Source organism: Notechis scutatus, chromosome 2 (assembly GCF_049901735.1).
Source record: "Notechis scutatus isolate UNSWTSFEM ecotype Mainland chromosome 2, rNotScu1.2, whole genome shotgun sequence".
In the NCBI taxonomy this organism is placed as follows: Eukaryota; Metazoa; Chordata; class Lepidosauria; order Squamata; family Elapidae; genus Notechis; species Notechis scutatus.
In genome coordinates, this window is record NC_142010.1 from 105,078,351 (window position 1) to 105,095,787 (window position 17,437).

Below are 17,437 nucleotides of genomic sequence, written 5' to 3' on the forward strand. Positions count from 1 at the left end.
AACTTTTGCATAATGGTCTTACAAAGCTATAGTACAACACATTACAAAGAATATTAGGGTGTAATTCTTTATGCTATTATTGAACATCTACCTTTATAAAATATTTTCTCTGCAGTACTCTGGGATCCTCTGAAGAGGTGGGGTAGCAGTAAAATAAATTAATCATAATAATCACAGTACTCAAACCCAAGAGCCATGAAAGTGCCTGAAATAAAATTATTTAATTTGAAAATAATAAACACTGTGTTTATTGGACAGCAATAATTCAGACCATATCAACACCAACTTCTTCCATCTGCCATGATTAATCAAAACTGTCCATTTGGAAGGAAAGCTTCTGAAGCCATCTTTAATTTCAAAACACATGACTTTTTCAACATGAGGCAATTAATCTCAGGTGGTAGATTGCTTTGGCTTGTCCTCATGGGCCAGTGACTTCTTGCAGGCTAACATAAGAAAAATGAGCAATGGCAAGTGCCAGAGGCTGCACAAAAACAACTTCCTTGAGCTGGCACGGTCTGCATCTCTGTAGAAACGAAAGCCAAGGTAGGAAATGTATAAGTTGATTGGGAGAGAAATTACAGGGAAAGTCCATGTGGTGACATCAAGGACAGGAGCCAATGACGCGAGTCCAATTAAGGCAAAGCAGTGACGCAGAGCCACTCGCCTACACAGTGCAGGGTGAGTGACAGACATCATGCAGTAACCACTTCGGGAGTAATCTTCACGGAGGCCCCAGCTCAGGGCATTGAAATGAGGAAACTGCCAGGAGTAAAGAATTCCTCCAAGCACTAGTGATCCTGCAACAAAGAGAAATGTAAAGTATTCAATTGTTCATGCAGTGGCTAAAATGGATTATTTCAATAACAGAAACTTTATTGCTAGAGTTGCCTTTTAGTCTGGGTGTTAATGTTTTATTATTCTGTTCTTAAAATTTTTAATGCCCAAAGTCTTCTGGAGTTAATGGCCACAGCAAATTTTAACAATAACAACAACAGCTTGGCTGAAATTTCTGTTTGTTATTTTATATAACTAGTAAATCATTTGCAGATGCAGAAATCACATACTCTTGCTCCAAGGCAGTGAAAGGTATACATAATGCAGCTGTAAGGAACAGTTTATGTAGTTTGCCCATGTAACCTCTAAGTACTTGCTTTGTATGTGAAAGCAATAAAGTCATAAAATCAGGTGACAGATGACCAAATGTTGTATGTGTTATGTATTATATGTATTATTATTGCTATTAGCATGATGTATGAAATATTTTAAAAAATGAACAAAACTTTCTCAGAATGAACAACCCCTAGCCAATCCTTGATTTTAGTAACTCTATTTTCAGGTGGCCTCCCACTCAATTTTTGCTCACAGGAATTCTCTGGTTAGAATTCACCATTAGCAGTGATTTCTCTGGATAAACGAATTACAATGTTTATTAATAAAATGGAATTATTTGAAAATAAAGCATTACTTTTCACATCTTAACTCAGAAAAGTGCAATTTACTCAGTCATCATATCTTACAAAAGAGCTGCAAAATTCTTGGAATGAAAAACATTCTATATAACCATTTATACCCTAGTCATTTTGTAAGTGGACAACTACAATGCATTCTACACGTGGCAAGCCTTGAAGACTTTTTGAAAGCTACAACTGGTCCCGAATTCAGAAGCTCAGGCGGTAACAAGCATGCCTTTCTATGTTCGTGTGATACCTTTTCTCTGTGAGATCTCCTGGTTGACAATTGGCTTCTTCTGAGTACAACCCAAGAAGCTGGTTATGGCTATAAAGCTCTTCATGACTATTTGAAAGATTACCTATCTCTGATCGTTTCTGTACACCCTACACAATCAGGCAAAGTGGCTGCCGATTTTCCAAAAGCAATCATTCTGCTTTCAAGAGGTATAGAAGTAGTTTAAATAAAATGGCACCTGAATATTACCTTGCCATGTTTCTGGTGCAGGTTTATTAAGCAGAAATGCATGAAATTGATCTTGTGGTAGCCATGTAATTTAGATGTATAACAATGTACAGCCGAATATGCTATAAGTGTGGATAAGCATGTAACCATTCACCACTACAAAATCCATGTGCCATAGCACTTTATTGTTGCTCTATAGAAATTGTTGCTCTATACAAATCAAGAGTACGGGGTTTAAACATACAGAACCTTAATTATTTACAATGTGGGTCTATTTATTCTGTTTGTGAGTTATCTATTTTTGGACAACTTTAAAACTTGATGCAAAAGCAAAAACTAAAGGGAAAACGAGAAACCGACCTAGAATAAGAGCTCAGGCACTTGGGCACTGTAATTGTCACAATAATTATGAAATATTTTATAATTACAGTCCATGTTCAAAATCATATGCTTCAAAAGATTGAATCTTATGATTCTAAAATTTAGTAAAGACACCTAATACTCTCTTCAGAAAACCTGTCTTTCATGAGAAACTTTTAATAGGCATTACTAGACCCAGAGATTTAACTGAATTTCACAGGTCCAGTTATGAACTAATTTTATGCATTCAAATTTCAAAGCATAACAGGAATATCTGTTTTATTCACAAGAGAATGGAGAAATTGCTCTAATGATGTTGAGCAATATTTTTGCCATGGTATGTACTTCCTTCCACTCTTTTGTGGCTAATAATTCTCTGATCTACAGTTTCTATTAAAAATATATTATGCTCCACTACTCAAGCCATTTTTTTCCTGTTATAATCTATGTGCCTGTATTAAAAATAGAATCTGCAAATTTGGACTAGAACACTGTTTAAGCTAATCCCTTCCACATCAGAAGTAGCTATTCCTCATTCTGTTAAAGACCAGTTTATAAACTGCACACAAAAAAAATCTTTTAACTATAGTTATGTCTGCATACATATATCTGAATGGAATCTCATGGTAATGTTTTGCAAAAAGTCTTGGAATGTAAAACTTTGGTTCGTTCAACTTTGTATGATTTACAATTACCAAACTGGAACTTCAAACCAATTTGCTACCTCTTTCAAAGTCTTGGTTTCTGGTTTCATATGCATATAACAGAGACAGCCAACTAGGCATTGTATAGTCAACACTAAATGGTAACAATATCAGCTCAAAAACAGATGTTGGAAGTCTTATTACTAAGGCAATGTTTCTAAAGGCAATGTTTATTGCGTTAGCTACCAAAAAAGTTTTTTTAAACACACAATTTGGGTAATTCTTTCTGAATAATATGAAGGAATTTTAAAATTCCTTCTAGGAGCCACATTCTAGGAGCCAGTTGATATACTTAAGGAGAAAGTATGTGTGCTTGGTGGTAGAGAATACATGCCTAAGACTTTACTAGTTATGTAAGATAACGTAGGTATTCTGAAGTTTAAATCCAGTCTTTAAGAATCTCTGTTTAGAGGGTTAGATGGGTGTTTTAATTGGTTTTGGTAAAAATCCTAGATCATCCTAGCTTATAAGAAACTAAATAAATTAATTTCCCTTAGTCTAGATCAGTGTTTCTTATTTTTTTCTCAAGACTTCTTCCCACTTCTAAAAATTATGGAGGACCCCAACAGAGCTTTTGTTATATTTATTGATATTTACTATATTAAACATTAACATCAGATTCATACAATATTGATTTATTGAATCAGGTAAAAATAACAATATTAAAACATTAGATATTAATGACACTAGATCTTATGACACTAACATTTAGCAAAGATACCCAATAGTCTCAGAAAATCTGTCTTTCATGAGAGACTTTTTAATAAGCATTACTAGGCTCAGAAGCGTAACTGAATTTTATAAGTCTGGTTCCAAACAAGTTTTATGCATTCAAACTTAAAAGCATAACAGGAATTTATTCACAAGAATAAAACAGATTTGTATTTAACAAAATAAAGTAATGAGAAGAGTGACAATTTTAAATTTTTGCAAATATCTTCAATATCTGGCAAAAATTTTGATTTTGTGTACCCCTAAGAGGGTACTCCCAAGAGGTTCTCAGAGTAGACTTTAAGAAACACTGGTGTGAACAACTGATATTAGAATCAGAAAACAAGCATCAATTTAGCTACATTTTGCAATAGGAGAAACATTAATGTTAACTACATAATATTCATATAAAAAAACTAAGCAAGATGCCTTTCTTGATGGGTATATTTCCCAAAGCAAAAGCTGTACATTGCTGAATGGAAGATAGATATTTTTTTCATATTTAACCTAGAAATTGAAATTTAGTATAATTGAGCCTTATTTATGTATAAACTTTGTTGTTCTGAATCAAGGCTTCCTAAGACAGTAACAATCACACACTTAGTCCCCAAAACCCTCCTTTTATTTCAATGGCTATTCACAGCCCATAATGAGTCCCAAACAGTTTTGTGAATAGTCCAACAGAAGTCTGCCACAGTCTTTTCGGGATAAGGCTGATAAGAACCCACCTTTATTTCCCTTGAAATGCTGCCAACCACTAAATTGCCAATTAGTTGTACAAGGCCAAATGGAGCACAAAGTCAACATGCGGCTTCAGAGTTTAAACCCACCAGAATGAACAAAGCTGCTTCCTGCAAAGGCTCATGTCCCTTTGCTCCTCCTTTATGTCTTATGGGAGGGGCCAATAATCTCCAAGCCTTACTCCCGAATCGCCCCTTTTGTCTTAACTATTCTTGCTTTCTGGCAGCTCTGCGCAAAGCACGCACTGGGAACAGGCTCCCCCTATTCCTCTGCCTTGCTGATATCAGATTCTGGAAGCTCCGGAGTCAGATAGCCCTGGACCCCTCTCTGTGTCGGACACAAATCCCTCGTCCAAGTCCTCCCCAGACTCTTAAAAGTGTACCTCTTTTATCAGTGATCCAGACTCTTAAGGAAATATACTGAGCACTTTTAACTTTCATTAATTCTAATTTAAGGATATGCTTTTTCTTTTATGGACTACAATGGCCACTTAAAAGTATTTAGCTTTGTCTGAATTATCCAATGTGACCTAAGAAGCTCACAGATTCAATTTTTAAAGATATTATAAAAATACTTTTAAATTAAAAAAGTGACTTCTGAGGTCAAGGATTATGGATATAATACAACAAGTCATGCTACTTTTTTATTATTAAAATTAGTCTACTGAAATAGGATACCTTTCTCCTGATTAGCAATGTACAGTTTTTGCTCTGGGAAATATACACCATCAAGAAAGGCATCTTGCTTTGATTTTTTATATGAGATATAAGTAGATATAAATCATGTCATGCAAAAGTCATACAGGCTGCACAATCGTGGACTATTTTCAATGTAGAAAAACAGCTATATCATTTATTGTCACTGTGATACAGTCTATACATACACGAAAAGCAGTTAGAAACTGCAATTGGTACAAAATGTGGCAGTCTGAACAGTGATGGGCATACCCCAATAAACCTGGGTGAACCTACTGCTTCAGATCTACATTGGTTGCCAGTGGAGTTCTAGAAGTGCTTTAAGGTGCCAATGTTGGCTTTAAACCTCTACATGGATTCAGACCCAAGTTTCTGTGGGACTGCAATTTCTATACTGCTCAACCCATTAGATGCAATTAAAATATCTGAGTTCCATCATCTACATTCAAATATTATCTGATGTGATCCAAGAAATGAATATTTTTATTGCTATTGCCATACTTTGGATTTTGCTCTCTGCAGAGAGAGATCCAGTTGGCATGTTGGGATGAAGAAACTAGTAAGTGCATCATTTTGTTTACTATTGGTAGCTTTGATAGTTGTTAATTATTAAACCTGAGTGTAATATAATATTTTTGAGGGAGTTTTTTGTTTATGAATTGATTTTGTCAGATGCTCAGAGCTTTTGGAAATTGCATGCAAAAATAGTAAATAAAATATGTGTGTTTATTCTTGCACTAGCCTTAGTTGATTTGCAGCTCCAAACTAGCTTAAATTTCTTATCTCTCCAAATTAAACATACTATTGTTTCCATGACAGACAGAGCTACAAATTTACCTTAGCCACATTTCAATCTTGTGTGAACCTTGCCTGCATGACAGTTCATAATTCAGTGTGACAGGGATACCCAGAAAATTGGATTAGCAGAATAAACCATGCCTCTGTTAATAATGGGGTAAGCTTGTGGTATGAACACAACTGCAACATCCCCAAATGGGAAGAATTTAAAATATGAGCTGCATTTTGACATTTCACTTTTAATCTGCCTCAAAGCAAACCTGAGTGCACCAATTCTCTATAGAAGTTAACCACAGACTCCTTCCTTTCTTCCATAGAATCACTAAGTTACTTAAGTATCGCTTAATCCTGAATACAAATTATCAACTTTTTCCATCAGAACCATGATACAGAGCATGATTAAAGCAAGAGCTCCAATTAAACTGATCTGAGAATAATCAGTCACTTCAAGTTCACTGGGGCTTACTTTCCAATAATTATATGAACAGAGTAAGTCTCAGAGTGTTTTTATTATTATTATTTAAATCAGGTATCCTTTAAAATAGCTAGGCTATTGGTTGATTTAAATCCAGTATGACTTCAGGATCAGTATATTAGAAATCTGGCCTTATGGAATAACTTCTTCCCCTTCAATTCCAAAAAAGTAGACGACCTAGGTGATTTAATCTCTTATGTAAAGAAGAAGAGAAGCTCTGTGAAAGTCTGATTCATTTCCAGTGGGAGATCAAACACCTGCTATGACCATACTGAATTTTGTGTGGTTCCAGTATGGTTAAAATACATCTACTTGGAACTTACTTCCAAGTAATCACATTGTTTGATGCTTTCCAGAGGGATGATATAGACCCTAGATGTCCTAGGGCCTTTCCCTATTAACAGCTGTTGTTTTCTTCCTCCATTCTTGAATCAACAACAGATTTTAAAGGAGCAAGAAGAAAAATGAGTACTTCCCCTGGATTGACAAATGGAAGGATTTATCTTGCCCAAAGGATGGAAATATTGAGCAGCAGAGCTCTGAACAAAAATAAGTAGAAGGTGAACAGCAGATGACGAGAGAGGATGAGTAATGCAATAATTAAAACAGGAGTTCATCACCTCTTGAATTAGAATTTTCAAAAAACATCCAAGGTTGTATTCATAACATGTTTACAATATGTTTCCATAATATTGTTTCAGTTAATGAGGCTGTAATCAAATCAATTTCAGTCCTATTATTCTCACACACTAATGTCAAGTCAACTCATTGTTCTTGCTACTACTTTGGTGCCCCCTGCTGATTACTTTCTAATAGAGACCCAGGGTAGAACAAACTGGAGCAGCTGTCCCATATGGGTGGCTGAGTATTTTTTTCTTTTATTTGAAAGCACTAGGAACTTAACACAGCTGTGTACAGTGAAGATGACAATGAATTTATTGACCAGATCCTGACTTTGATTGCACCAATCCCTCAGGTATCTCAACAGCAAAATGACGACTGGGAAAGAAGAATCAACTGAAGTGCCTACAAGCATTATCCATATGTTTCTATATTTGTTAGATGAGCAGCATAGTATTTTGCCTTCAAGAATCTTTTACTATTATTCATCGCTATTGAGATGTTTGTCTTTTTTTTTAAACTGGGTAAGATGTTTTGGGTGTTGTCATTTTTGAAGAAGATAAAAAAAATTTCAGGGTTTTACTAAAGATCTATGCAACTTAATTCTCTATATAATTCCCCAAGACCAGGATAATATTTTATTTATTTATTAAATTTATATTGCCACCTATTCGCCCATGGCAACATAATATGCTCCAGGCAAAGAAGCTTCACCCACTTTTTTTGCAATCGGTTACACATTTTGCTTGAAGGTGGTTCAAAACATGAACTGTCTGTCTATCTATCTTCCTTCCTACCTACTGAAGGAAACTTCACTTGAAGTTTCATTAGTGCCATTGCTTCCAAACAAAGTGAGGGGTTTTTCTTTACTACCCTTCTTCTGGGTAGTTGAGGGCTTTTCCAAGAGGAAGGGCCACACACACAATTGTCTTTTTCTTTTCCCCTTGGTGTTTTGTTGTTAAACCTATCCATCTGCCACCTGTCACTTACTGATAAGAAGTGCCCAGTTTAAAATCCCCAGTTGTAAATAGATGTGGGCTGACATAATTAATGTCTACCCTACGACCCAATTTGAATTACAAAGTCAAGGCAATTTGAAAAGCAGCCTCAGTGTGATTAACATTAGTACATACAGGCAGTCTATAAATTCCACAGCCCCAGGAATTATTTAAATTATCTGAAAATGAATGAAAATTAGGGCAAGATGTCTTTCAGGAAAAATAGAAGGCAGAAGTGGGGCATCTGAGATAAACTAAATAGTCCCTTGAGATAAACATTCTTGGACCCAGTAATACCAATGGGTCTAGGCCACTGTAGGTCTTTAATGTCTAACAGAGTTGCTAGGCTGTTGTTATCTTCCATGCCACCAACACCACTGTATCAGAGTAAATCCTCTTATCTGATAAAGCCTTCTCTGGCAAACATCCCTCTTGCAAACAGGATTGTTTCACATTGGATACATTTTATCATCATGGAGATGCCACGTTCCATGGTCTCTGGAGTCCACTGCGGAAGTTGGAACTAGACACCATCTTGCAAGGCTATCAGGACCTTCTGCTTTCATATGGAAATGTGGCAATAATAGAAAAGTCTTGACTGTTAGATGGCCATACTTGCTGTAGGGATTATTGTGTTCCAACCTGTCTTTTTCTGGTTTCTCTTATTAAGTTTATTATTTTAAATTTCTACTTGTTGTTTATAAAGACAAGATTTGGATACATGGGTGACTGCAAAAAATTACAAAATTAAGGCAGGGATCACTGAGATGCTGATAACTGATATTACAGTAATATTGTAATAATGAAAGTGTAACTCAGAAACATACCCAAAACTTAAAATTAGTTTTTTCATTAAGAAATTATACATATGAATTAATGATAGTCTATTAACTGCAATAATGATTGAATTTGAGGCATAATAAATTTAAATGCCTCAAATTCCTAAACTACACTACACGTTTTTCTCCAAATGAAACCAAGCAAATAAAATAATACTAAAAATGCAAGTTATTAGATAAACAAGAGCAATTGAGAAATTGAGATTTCTCTTATTTTGATACATAATTTTGTTCTTTGCATTTTTTCTTTTTGTGAAAGGATAAAAGGAACATTTAAAAAAAGAAAAGTTCTTCATAAATACTAATACGTGTGCTATATTTCAACTATCGCAATTTATCTTTAATATGAAAAAAATTCACTTTCAGGAGAGGTCTGTGAATATATAAATTAATCTTTTGATTAATCCTCTCTACCTAGATTAATTGTATTTTTAATCATTTTTCTTTGCAAAATTGAAATTGGTTTTTAGATTTTCTGGTTTACAGCACAATTCTCATCGTGGAATTGCAGAACCACTAAAGAGGACTAGATGGTATGCCATGAATCAAGAAGTAGAAGGATATATTAGTATTAAACTCTTGCCCAAAGGAAAAACGAATTGATGATTCACTCTAAATGGCCAGATTTAACACACCGAATAAACAAATTTCCTTTCCCATAAAAAATAAAATACAGAAAGTGCCAATAAAATCTTGGATTTCTTTCTGTCTAATTCTCTCTTCCTTGTTGAATTACTTTTTCAGTAAGAGAACTTCACTTTCTTTATTTTTAGGCATGCACAAATGTATTTCTGCCTTTTTACTTAAAGTTATATATGCTAATTAATGATGAACTACTAATGGATTCCAGTAATCTGGCATGGAATTCTGTCTCCTTGCCCACACTAACAAAGGTATTCAAAATCTGTCTTTCAAAAATATTTTTTTAAAAAAAAAATCCTTTCTTTCTTCTCTCTTCTGGAGTAACTTTTGAATGAATTCTTATGAAACAAAGCCCTGAAGTAAGAGTACATATGAGAACTGCCCTTCATTCATTAGTAATTTTACATTTATTTACAATTTATTTTGTACTGCCCATCCTAGAAATTATGTAAAACAATGAAATACTGCTTACATTTAAAACCTTTATGTTTGACAGGAATTCCAACATTTACAATGAAAATATAAATGCCAAACTGACAATGAGAGAATGTGCAATCTATGCAATCAACACTTTTAACTAAATTGCATAGAAGAGACCCAGAGCATACCAAATGTCAGCAAGTGGCTATTCAATACAACTTCCAGAGTGAATGCTACTGCCTGCAAGTCCAACAACAACAATAAAAGAATGATGCGAGACAGACCTGGCACGAATTGGATATATTTCTATTTAATGGAAATAGAAATAATGCTTAATGTGAGCAAACAGCTGAATTTGCAAAGCTCAGCATGCCAGAGCAGTTGCCTTTGCAAAACCATGGTGAGAACCATTCTTTTCTTCATGGATGCTCTCCAAAGACTTCTATATGGAAGATTCAGTGGTATGAAATGCCAGTCATCTGTAGGTTCTGATCCATGCTATTTGCTGCACCAGATGGAACACCTGGAATTGCTGGAGGGTATTGGACAAATATGAGCCTCCAGAAGAGCCTAGATCTCCAATTACATTGTGCAGAAGCTCAAAGAATGCAAAGCCATTTTGCATGGTTTCTCACATGTCAGGGTTGTCCTGCTTTTGTTGTCTACAGCAGAAGCAGATACTACTGAATTGTCACTATTGTCACTAGCAATCCTCTGTTGGAAACAACCAGTTTGGTTATTGTAACGTTGTGCGTATGTTTACTGAACTTGTTGCCTGTAGAAGCTGCCCTCTTGCTGCCTCAGACCAACAGTAAACCTACCTTTGGACTCCTGGACTTCTGGGTGATGACCTGACTATAATTTTGCCTTCACCATCTGAATTCTGGCTCTTTTGAATCCTTTTTTGCAAGTAAGTAAGTAAGTCCAGTAGGAACTGGGATTTTGTTGTTCTGTGCTGTACTTGAATAATCTCCCTGTTTGACTTGGCTTGAAATTGTCTTTCAAGTAAACTTGGTGTACACGCATTGTGAGACTGGCTTGGAACAGGACAAGAAAAGTCAATAAAAGGTATTTTCACATGATATCAAAGGCATAGGTGGGTCACCTTTGAAGCCAACTTTGGTCTCAGCTTTTAAAATCAGGAAAACAATTGTAAAGTCTAAAATTGGCTAAACATATATATGTAAATAAACTCAACTTTTTCTAAAACTCAAGAGAAAAAAATTGCCCCATGCACTTTGTACCATCACTCCATCACTGCCTCAAAAAAGAAAAAAAGAAAAAGAAAAAGAAAAGAAAATTAAGCACAGCTCCTGGCTACTAAAAGATTGCTCATATCTTAGGAATGAATAGACAGCAAAATTTTAAAGTATGTGAAAATGCTGATGGCAAAGGCTAAGCAGGAAGAGATCAGGCACAGGTAATTTCAAAGAACAGATATGCACATTAACAGCTTGCTTGGTTTTTGACATACCCAAACACAGCACTATTGAAAATCATAGGCTAAGTGTAACTTCTGGTACAAGGAAATCACTCTAACATTCTGGTAAGGATTGTTTCTAAATCACATGAACCCCAGTTCCTGGTTTCTTCTAGAGATCAATTGAAAAGTTGCTCTGCCATCTCATCTCTCTACTCAGGAATAGCAACCTGCTTCCATTTTGATTCAAGTGTATTGTAAATGTTGTACAAATAGCTCAAAATATCTGGCAGCATCTACTTCACTTCTTGGTACCTTTGTCAAATCCATGAGGCGAAACCTCTCAATCCTATCTTGCCAAGATGAATATTTTGTTAAACAAATAGCATTTAAAGAAAGCTATCTTGCAGGCCATACCTGTCAACTTCTTATAGTAGCTAAAGTGACAGATGAATCTTATATGACCACAAAAATACTGTACATCTCTTCAAATCATCAATACTATTCTTTTCTAGCACTGCACTACCTTCAAGCTTTTTCAAATAAACCATGATCTCCATCAGCTTTGAACCAGAAGTCAAGCTAACCATGTGTTTATATGCATGTTACCCCTTTTTCTTTGACTTTATTATATTACCCACTATTTAAAAAGTCCATTGCCTGGAGCCATTCCCAGGATGTAATAGCCTATTATTAAAGTAATTTTTGAAGTGTTTTACAGACTACAGATTAACAAAGTTGGAAGGGACTTGGTAAGTCATCTAGTCCAACCCACCAGTGATTTCAACCCTGAGGTTAGGATGCTAGTCTCATGCCTCTGTGTATGTTGCCCAAGAACCTCTACATATATTTGGGAGTTTCTGAACCAAAGATATTCTTGATTTTTACTCATATATCAGTATGTAGCAAGGAGTTCTATGGAATTCAATACGGAAGATGTAGATTCTGGAAAATGTAAAGGCTATTCCAGCAAGTGTTGATTAAAAAGAGAATGTTTTATTTGTAATAAAGAAACTTATGAGAAACAAAGCACTTATTTTCAATATATACTGCAGTTGCTTTTTGCTAATCCCAAAGCAAAAAGGAATTTTTGAAATTCCCATTCTTCTCTATGATGTGATGGATGTTCACTTTATACTCACCTGCATCCAGACTACCAGTTGCTGCAAGCCAACCCACGACTGGAGGAACGGCACCAACCACAGCTCCTACCCATGTATTCACAATGCTAACTCTTTTTAGAGGTGTATAGCAGCAGGAATACAGGAAAATGTTGAAGGTTCCTAAGGCACCAATAAGAGGATTTACTCCAAGGATCAGCAAGGTTATTGCTGGAACTGCACAGCAGATTCCGAAGGAGACAGCAAGGAGAGGACTGTTTTAAAACAAGAACAAAGAATTTGGATGGTATCAGTAAAGGATCTAAGATTTCATAAGCATTTTCTCTTGTCCTAAACTTTTCATATTTTTAAGTTCAGTGATGACAATCAGCATCTATAGAAGGGTATATCTTTGGTGGTATACTAAGTAAGCTGCAAAACTGCCAGGCAGGTGAAAAAGAAAAGCAGAATGCATTGCACCCTTACTATACTTTGCTTTCTTTTGTTTATACAGCACGATGGAAGCATGGGGAATATGGTAAATCCCTGTAGGTAGATTAAATAGATAGATGGAAATATTTGTGATTCACATTAAATGTATTACGCATTAAGCATCCATCCAGAAATTCTGATGCTGCTTGTACATAGTTATAGACATATTTCCTGCACTAAATTTTAATTAACCATGCACTGCTTTATAGAAATCTGCACTGAAATTGTATTGTCCTGAATTTTTTTTTATCAAAACTCTATAAACCTAAACTATGGATTTTATTAGTGTTTCAGCCATAACCATGTCAACTCTCAAAAGCACAGAAGAAATTATTTTTAATAACATATATAAACATTTGGTGTGGATTTTTATACTTTCATACAGACCACTTATAGTGTTTATTTAGAATCGTAAAATAACCCCAGGACTGGCTCTGTATCAATCTTGTTAGAATGCTAAGAAGGAAGGGATGTCTGCCTTTAATTTAACTTTTAATTAAATGGACCAAGCCAACAATTTGATAAACTGAAACATAATTTGACCCATTTTACAAGCCCAACTGTGGATTTTGGTAATTTAATTTAGTGAATTGCAATGTTTATTACATTTTTTTCACAAGCTTTGGAGCCAAGAAAACCATACACAGCTTTCAATGAAAACATGTGAAACACTAACACAGGGACCTAATTTGACACAACAGTGTAAACTATGTCAGAATATTGTTATATGACAAGCTTTATTGTGTGTGAATCCATCATTTGCAAACTGGAGGCAAGCCTATTGATTGATTTGATTCTGCCTTAACGGGATGTCTGAACTGACCCCAATTCAAGCCATTAGCAAATGTTAAAGATCATATTTTTTGCTGAATGGGCTGAAGAGAAGGAAGGACTCTTAACAACGAAGAAGAAACATCCTGCAGTTCTGTTTATTGCTTTAGATGTTACATATTTTTTTGTTGCACAAAAGCAAGAATTAAACAAAGTTTCTTCTTACAGTGGAAACAGAAAGCAGAAAATAGGGTCATAGCCCTGTTGGAAATCTGCCACCCTTGAAGGTCCTGTACAGCGAAACATTAAGTTTATGGAGGCAGGCTGCTGTGATCATTGCAGTGACTGGTAGCATTGTCTCAGAGGTGAATGACTGTGGGTGTCTGTGCCTGAAACTGGACTTAAGGTTCATTATAAGTCATGAAGGGGTCTGTGGCAATTTGCCAGTCAATTTGCCAAGGCTAACTTGTTTTCGAGGTTTCCCCAAATACTTTTCAATATATGAATGTTGTTATGTATCTAGATCAGGGGTCTCAAACACAATTTACCTGGGGGCCGCTGGAGGCAGAGTCTGGGTGAGGCTGGGCCGCATAATATTATACTTTATATTATACTTTATATTTATATTATACACTAATATTATACTTTCATATCACAGTGGGGGCCACAGGATATCGTCCTGCAGGCCGCAATTGGCCCGCAGGCCGCGAGAATGAGACCTCTCATCTAGATTCTGAAAACACCAATGTAATAATAATAATAATACAGATCATTCCAGGAATGGTTTTTTAAACGAAGAAAAAAAGCTGTTTTTGTAGCTTTACAATAAAATTACCAGATCCTCAAGCACTAGACCTTTTCTTTTTGCCATTTAATTGTTACCAGGTGCACTTCACCTTTAAGCAGATACTTCTGTTTCTAAACATTGAGCTGGGAGTTTTGATGATTGTCAAAATCAAAGACAAGGGAATACTGTAGTGGTCAAGTTCTGATTGTTGGAAGAAATGTAAGAAAAACCAAGTTTTCCCCCTTGGCATTTTATCATTTAGTTGTAGTATGATTGGAGTTGATGTAAAAAGTTGGGAGTCAAATCCCTATTAAAACATCAAAAGCAATGGCAATTTAGGACAATTTCCCCTAGTTTAACATACTCCATAAAAATCTGAGAGGACAAAATGAGGTTGTTCCATGTTTGCTGCCCTGAAAACTAACAAATTTAAAAGATTACAAATGAACCATTTGTTTTGTCTATATATTTTGCTTTTAAATAAAAGCCAAGAGCTTAATAATGACAGCATTTGTTCCAAATTACAAGAGAAGTAATTCCATGGAAGAAATTGACTAGAAAAGATAAAGAAAACACCAACAATTAGGATTACTCAAAAGAGGTGTTTCACATTGAACAGGAAAACAGGAACAGGAAACAGGCTTGAGGAAGGCTTCTGCAGATTTGTAGGCTGAAATCTAGCCCCATTTCATCACTTCCTGTTTTTCCAAAAAACCCGGAAGTGACGAAACGGGACTAGATTTCGACCTACAAAGCCTGCAGAAGCCTTCAAGCCTTTGGGAGGCCGAAAAAGGCCTGAAACCCGCCAAAAATCAGCTGTGAGGCACATACATATGCAGTGAGGTAAGTTTGCCTGCAGCTCGCGTGCCAGCACAAATGGCTCTGTATGCCACCTGTGCCACACGTGCCATAGGTTTGCCATCACAGTTATAATGTAATTAAAATGCTATAATTTATTTATCTCTAAACCCAAACCCAAACCCAAACAAGAATGCAAAATGCAGTATCTACTCTGAATAATGTTAAAAGTTTCATATATAGGGCATCCACAATACTGTAGAATATACACACTGTTGCTATTTTGATTGAAACTGCTTCTCTCAGAATAAAAATACTTATTATATCACCTGACACACATTAAATTCAAAAGGCATTGTTAACCAGGATTAGATTTTTGTCTTTCGGGTAGATAATTTTTTTCAAAAATCAAATATGTTTTATTTATTTATAATTGTATGCACTATACTCTCTATGAGCATGCTTATAGCAGGGAGTGCAATTGGTCAAAAATAACTGATTTTCTGGTTCCATGAGGTTACAAAACTCATCTGCTTTATAGGGCTAAACAGCTTTGGATCACTGGTCAAAATAAATAATTTTCCACAACTTTCAATGAAGGGCTGATTATTCTGTATAGAAAAAACACTGTTACAGGATTACATGATGACTGAAACATTCTTAAATAAATACAGGTAATAGTCTGTGATGGTCCTGGTTAAAATTTACCCTTCTATAAAAGCTACTATATAAAAATGTGTTTGGTTACAGCAAAAAGTAACTCAGAAGTGGAGCTTAATAATAGAAGCTATTTATATTGGCAGTATATAAAACTCAGAGCATATTCTATATGCAGTAAATGTCTGCATTTTGTGTAATGTGGAATATTTTCTCCCCAAAAACACCAAATATCCAACACTTTAATTCTAGAAGGAAAAAATTCAGCTCAGGTTCAAAGTCTACAGTAGAGAGAGAAAAAAAGAGCAAGTTTACTCTGGCAAATTCAATGCAGTCATTCTTAAGAGTATTTGTGTGACAGTGACAGACCCCTCCGGGTACAATATGTTCCATTTCCCTGAGTGTAACATCTGTTCAGTTGACAAGTCTCAAGCAGATTTTTCTGTTTGCAGACATAGCTTGGAAGCTGATAATCCAGCTGGTGTATTCTGTTTCTAAATCATCAATTGTAGCAAAATAGTAATCAAAAATTATTACAAATCTTTGATGAAGGATGAAAGGGATGTATTCTGTACACTTAAGGTAAGTAAAAAGCTAGCTTGCATCAACAGACTATGTAAATCTCAAGCAAACATACACAGCTTTTTCCGACATTCCTCTGAACCATCTCCACTTAATCCCACCGTGCCAAAAGGCAAACAACTAGAACTTGCTGAAAACAGAGGTGGATAATTATTTTATAGAACAGGTTATTGCAATTTACTTCCATAATGTTTCAATGAACATCAATGAACCTTCATGGAAGTACTTGTTACTCAAAGCACAGCATGTCATATCCTATATTCTTCTAAACACTACTTTAAAAAAGGTACCAAGGCATAGCAGAGACATGTTTTTTGATTATACAGTGGTTAACAATGAAAATACTCCAGAAATTAAATTATGATCATTAATCCTGTTTATTCTAAGGACAGCAGCTCTTTAAAATCATAAACAGAGACTTGGAAGAAACAACCTTTTTGATCTTTTGTTTCTTTCTCACAATGTTACACAGATGGATTCAAGTTCTTTTGAAAAAGTCAATATGCAAGACATCAAAAACAAACAAGGAAACAACAACAACAACAAAATAGAGAAGGGAAGAAAATAGGATTTTTCAAACCTTTCTTTCCACAACATACAATATCTGGACTAACAGCATCTATAGTAATTGAAGCCCAAACTTAACATATTTGTAGTCTAATCCTTTTATTTATTTAAATAGAATCACCAACTCTTGTGGCTAAGAAAAGCTACTCAATGGCCTAAAACAATTATAAATGACTACAAAAGTAGGTAACACCAAATCAAAGTCCCTCACCTGACTCAGATTTTATTTTATTTGGGTAAAAAAGTGCCTGGTTAACTACTATAAGAAACGAGGCTGTTCTTGTATTTTATTTTTTTAAGTATTAAATCCCCTTTCTTTCTTTGCTATATCCCTGCCAGGTT

At 35.3% G+C, this 17,437-nt stretch overlaps 1 protein-coding gene across 5 annotated transcripts in view; it reads right to left on the minus strand.

Moving 5' to 3' along the window:
• Positions 1–202: 202 nt before the first annotated feature.
• COX10 (cytochrome c oxidase assembly factor heme A:farnesyltransferase COX10) overlaps positions 203–17,437 on the minus strand; it is a 111,142-nt gene continuing 93,907 nt past the window's right edge. For all 5 annotated transcript variants that reach the window (XM_087955683.1, XM_026667611.2, XM_087955682.1 and 2 more), the window contains 2 exons: positions 12,484–12,716; positions 203–800 (listed from right to left, as the gene is read on the minus strand). In XM_087955683.1, the coding sequence (XP_087811809.1) occupies positions 394–800; positions 12,484–12,716 (640 nt within the window). In that variant the 3' untranslated portion in view covers positions 203–393. The remainder of the gene's footprint in view (positions 801–12,483; positions 12,717–17,437) is intronic.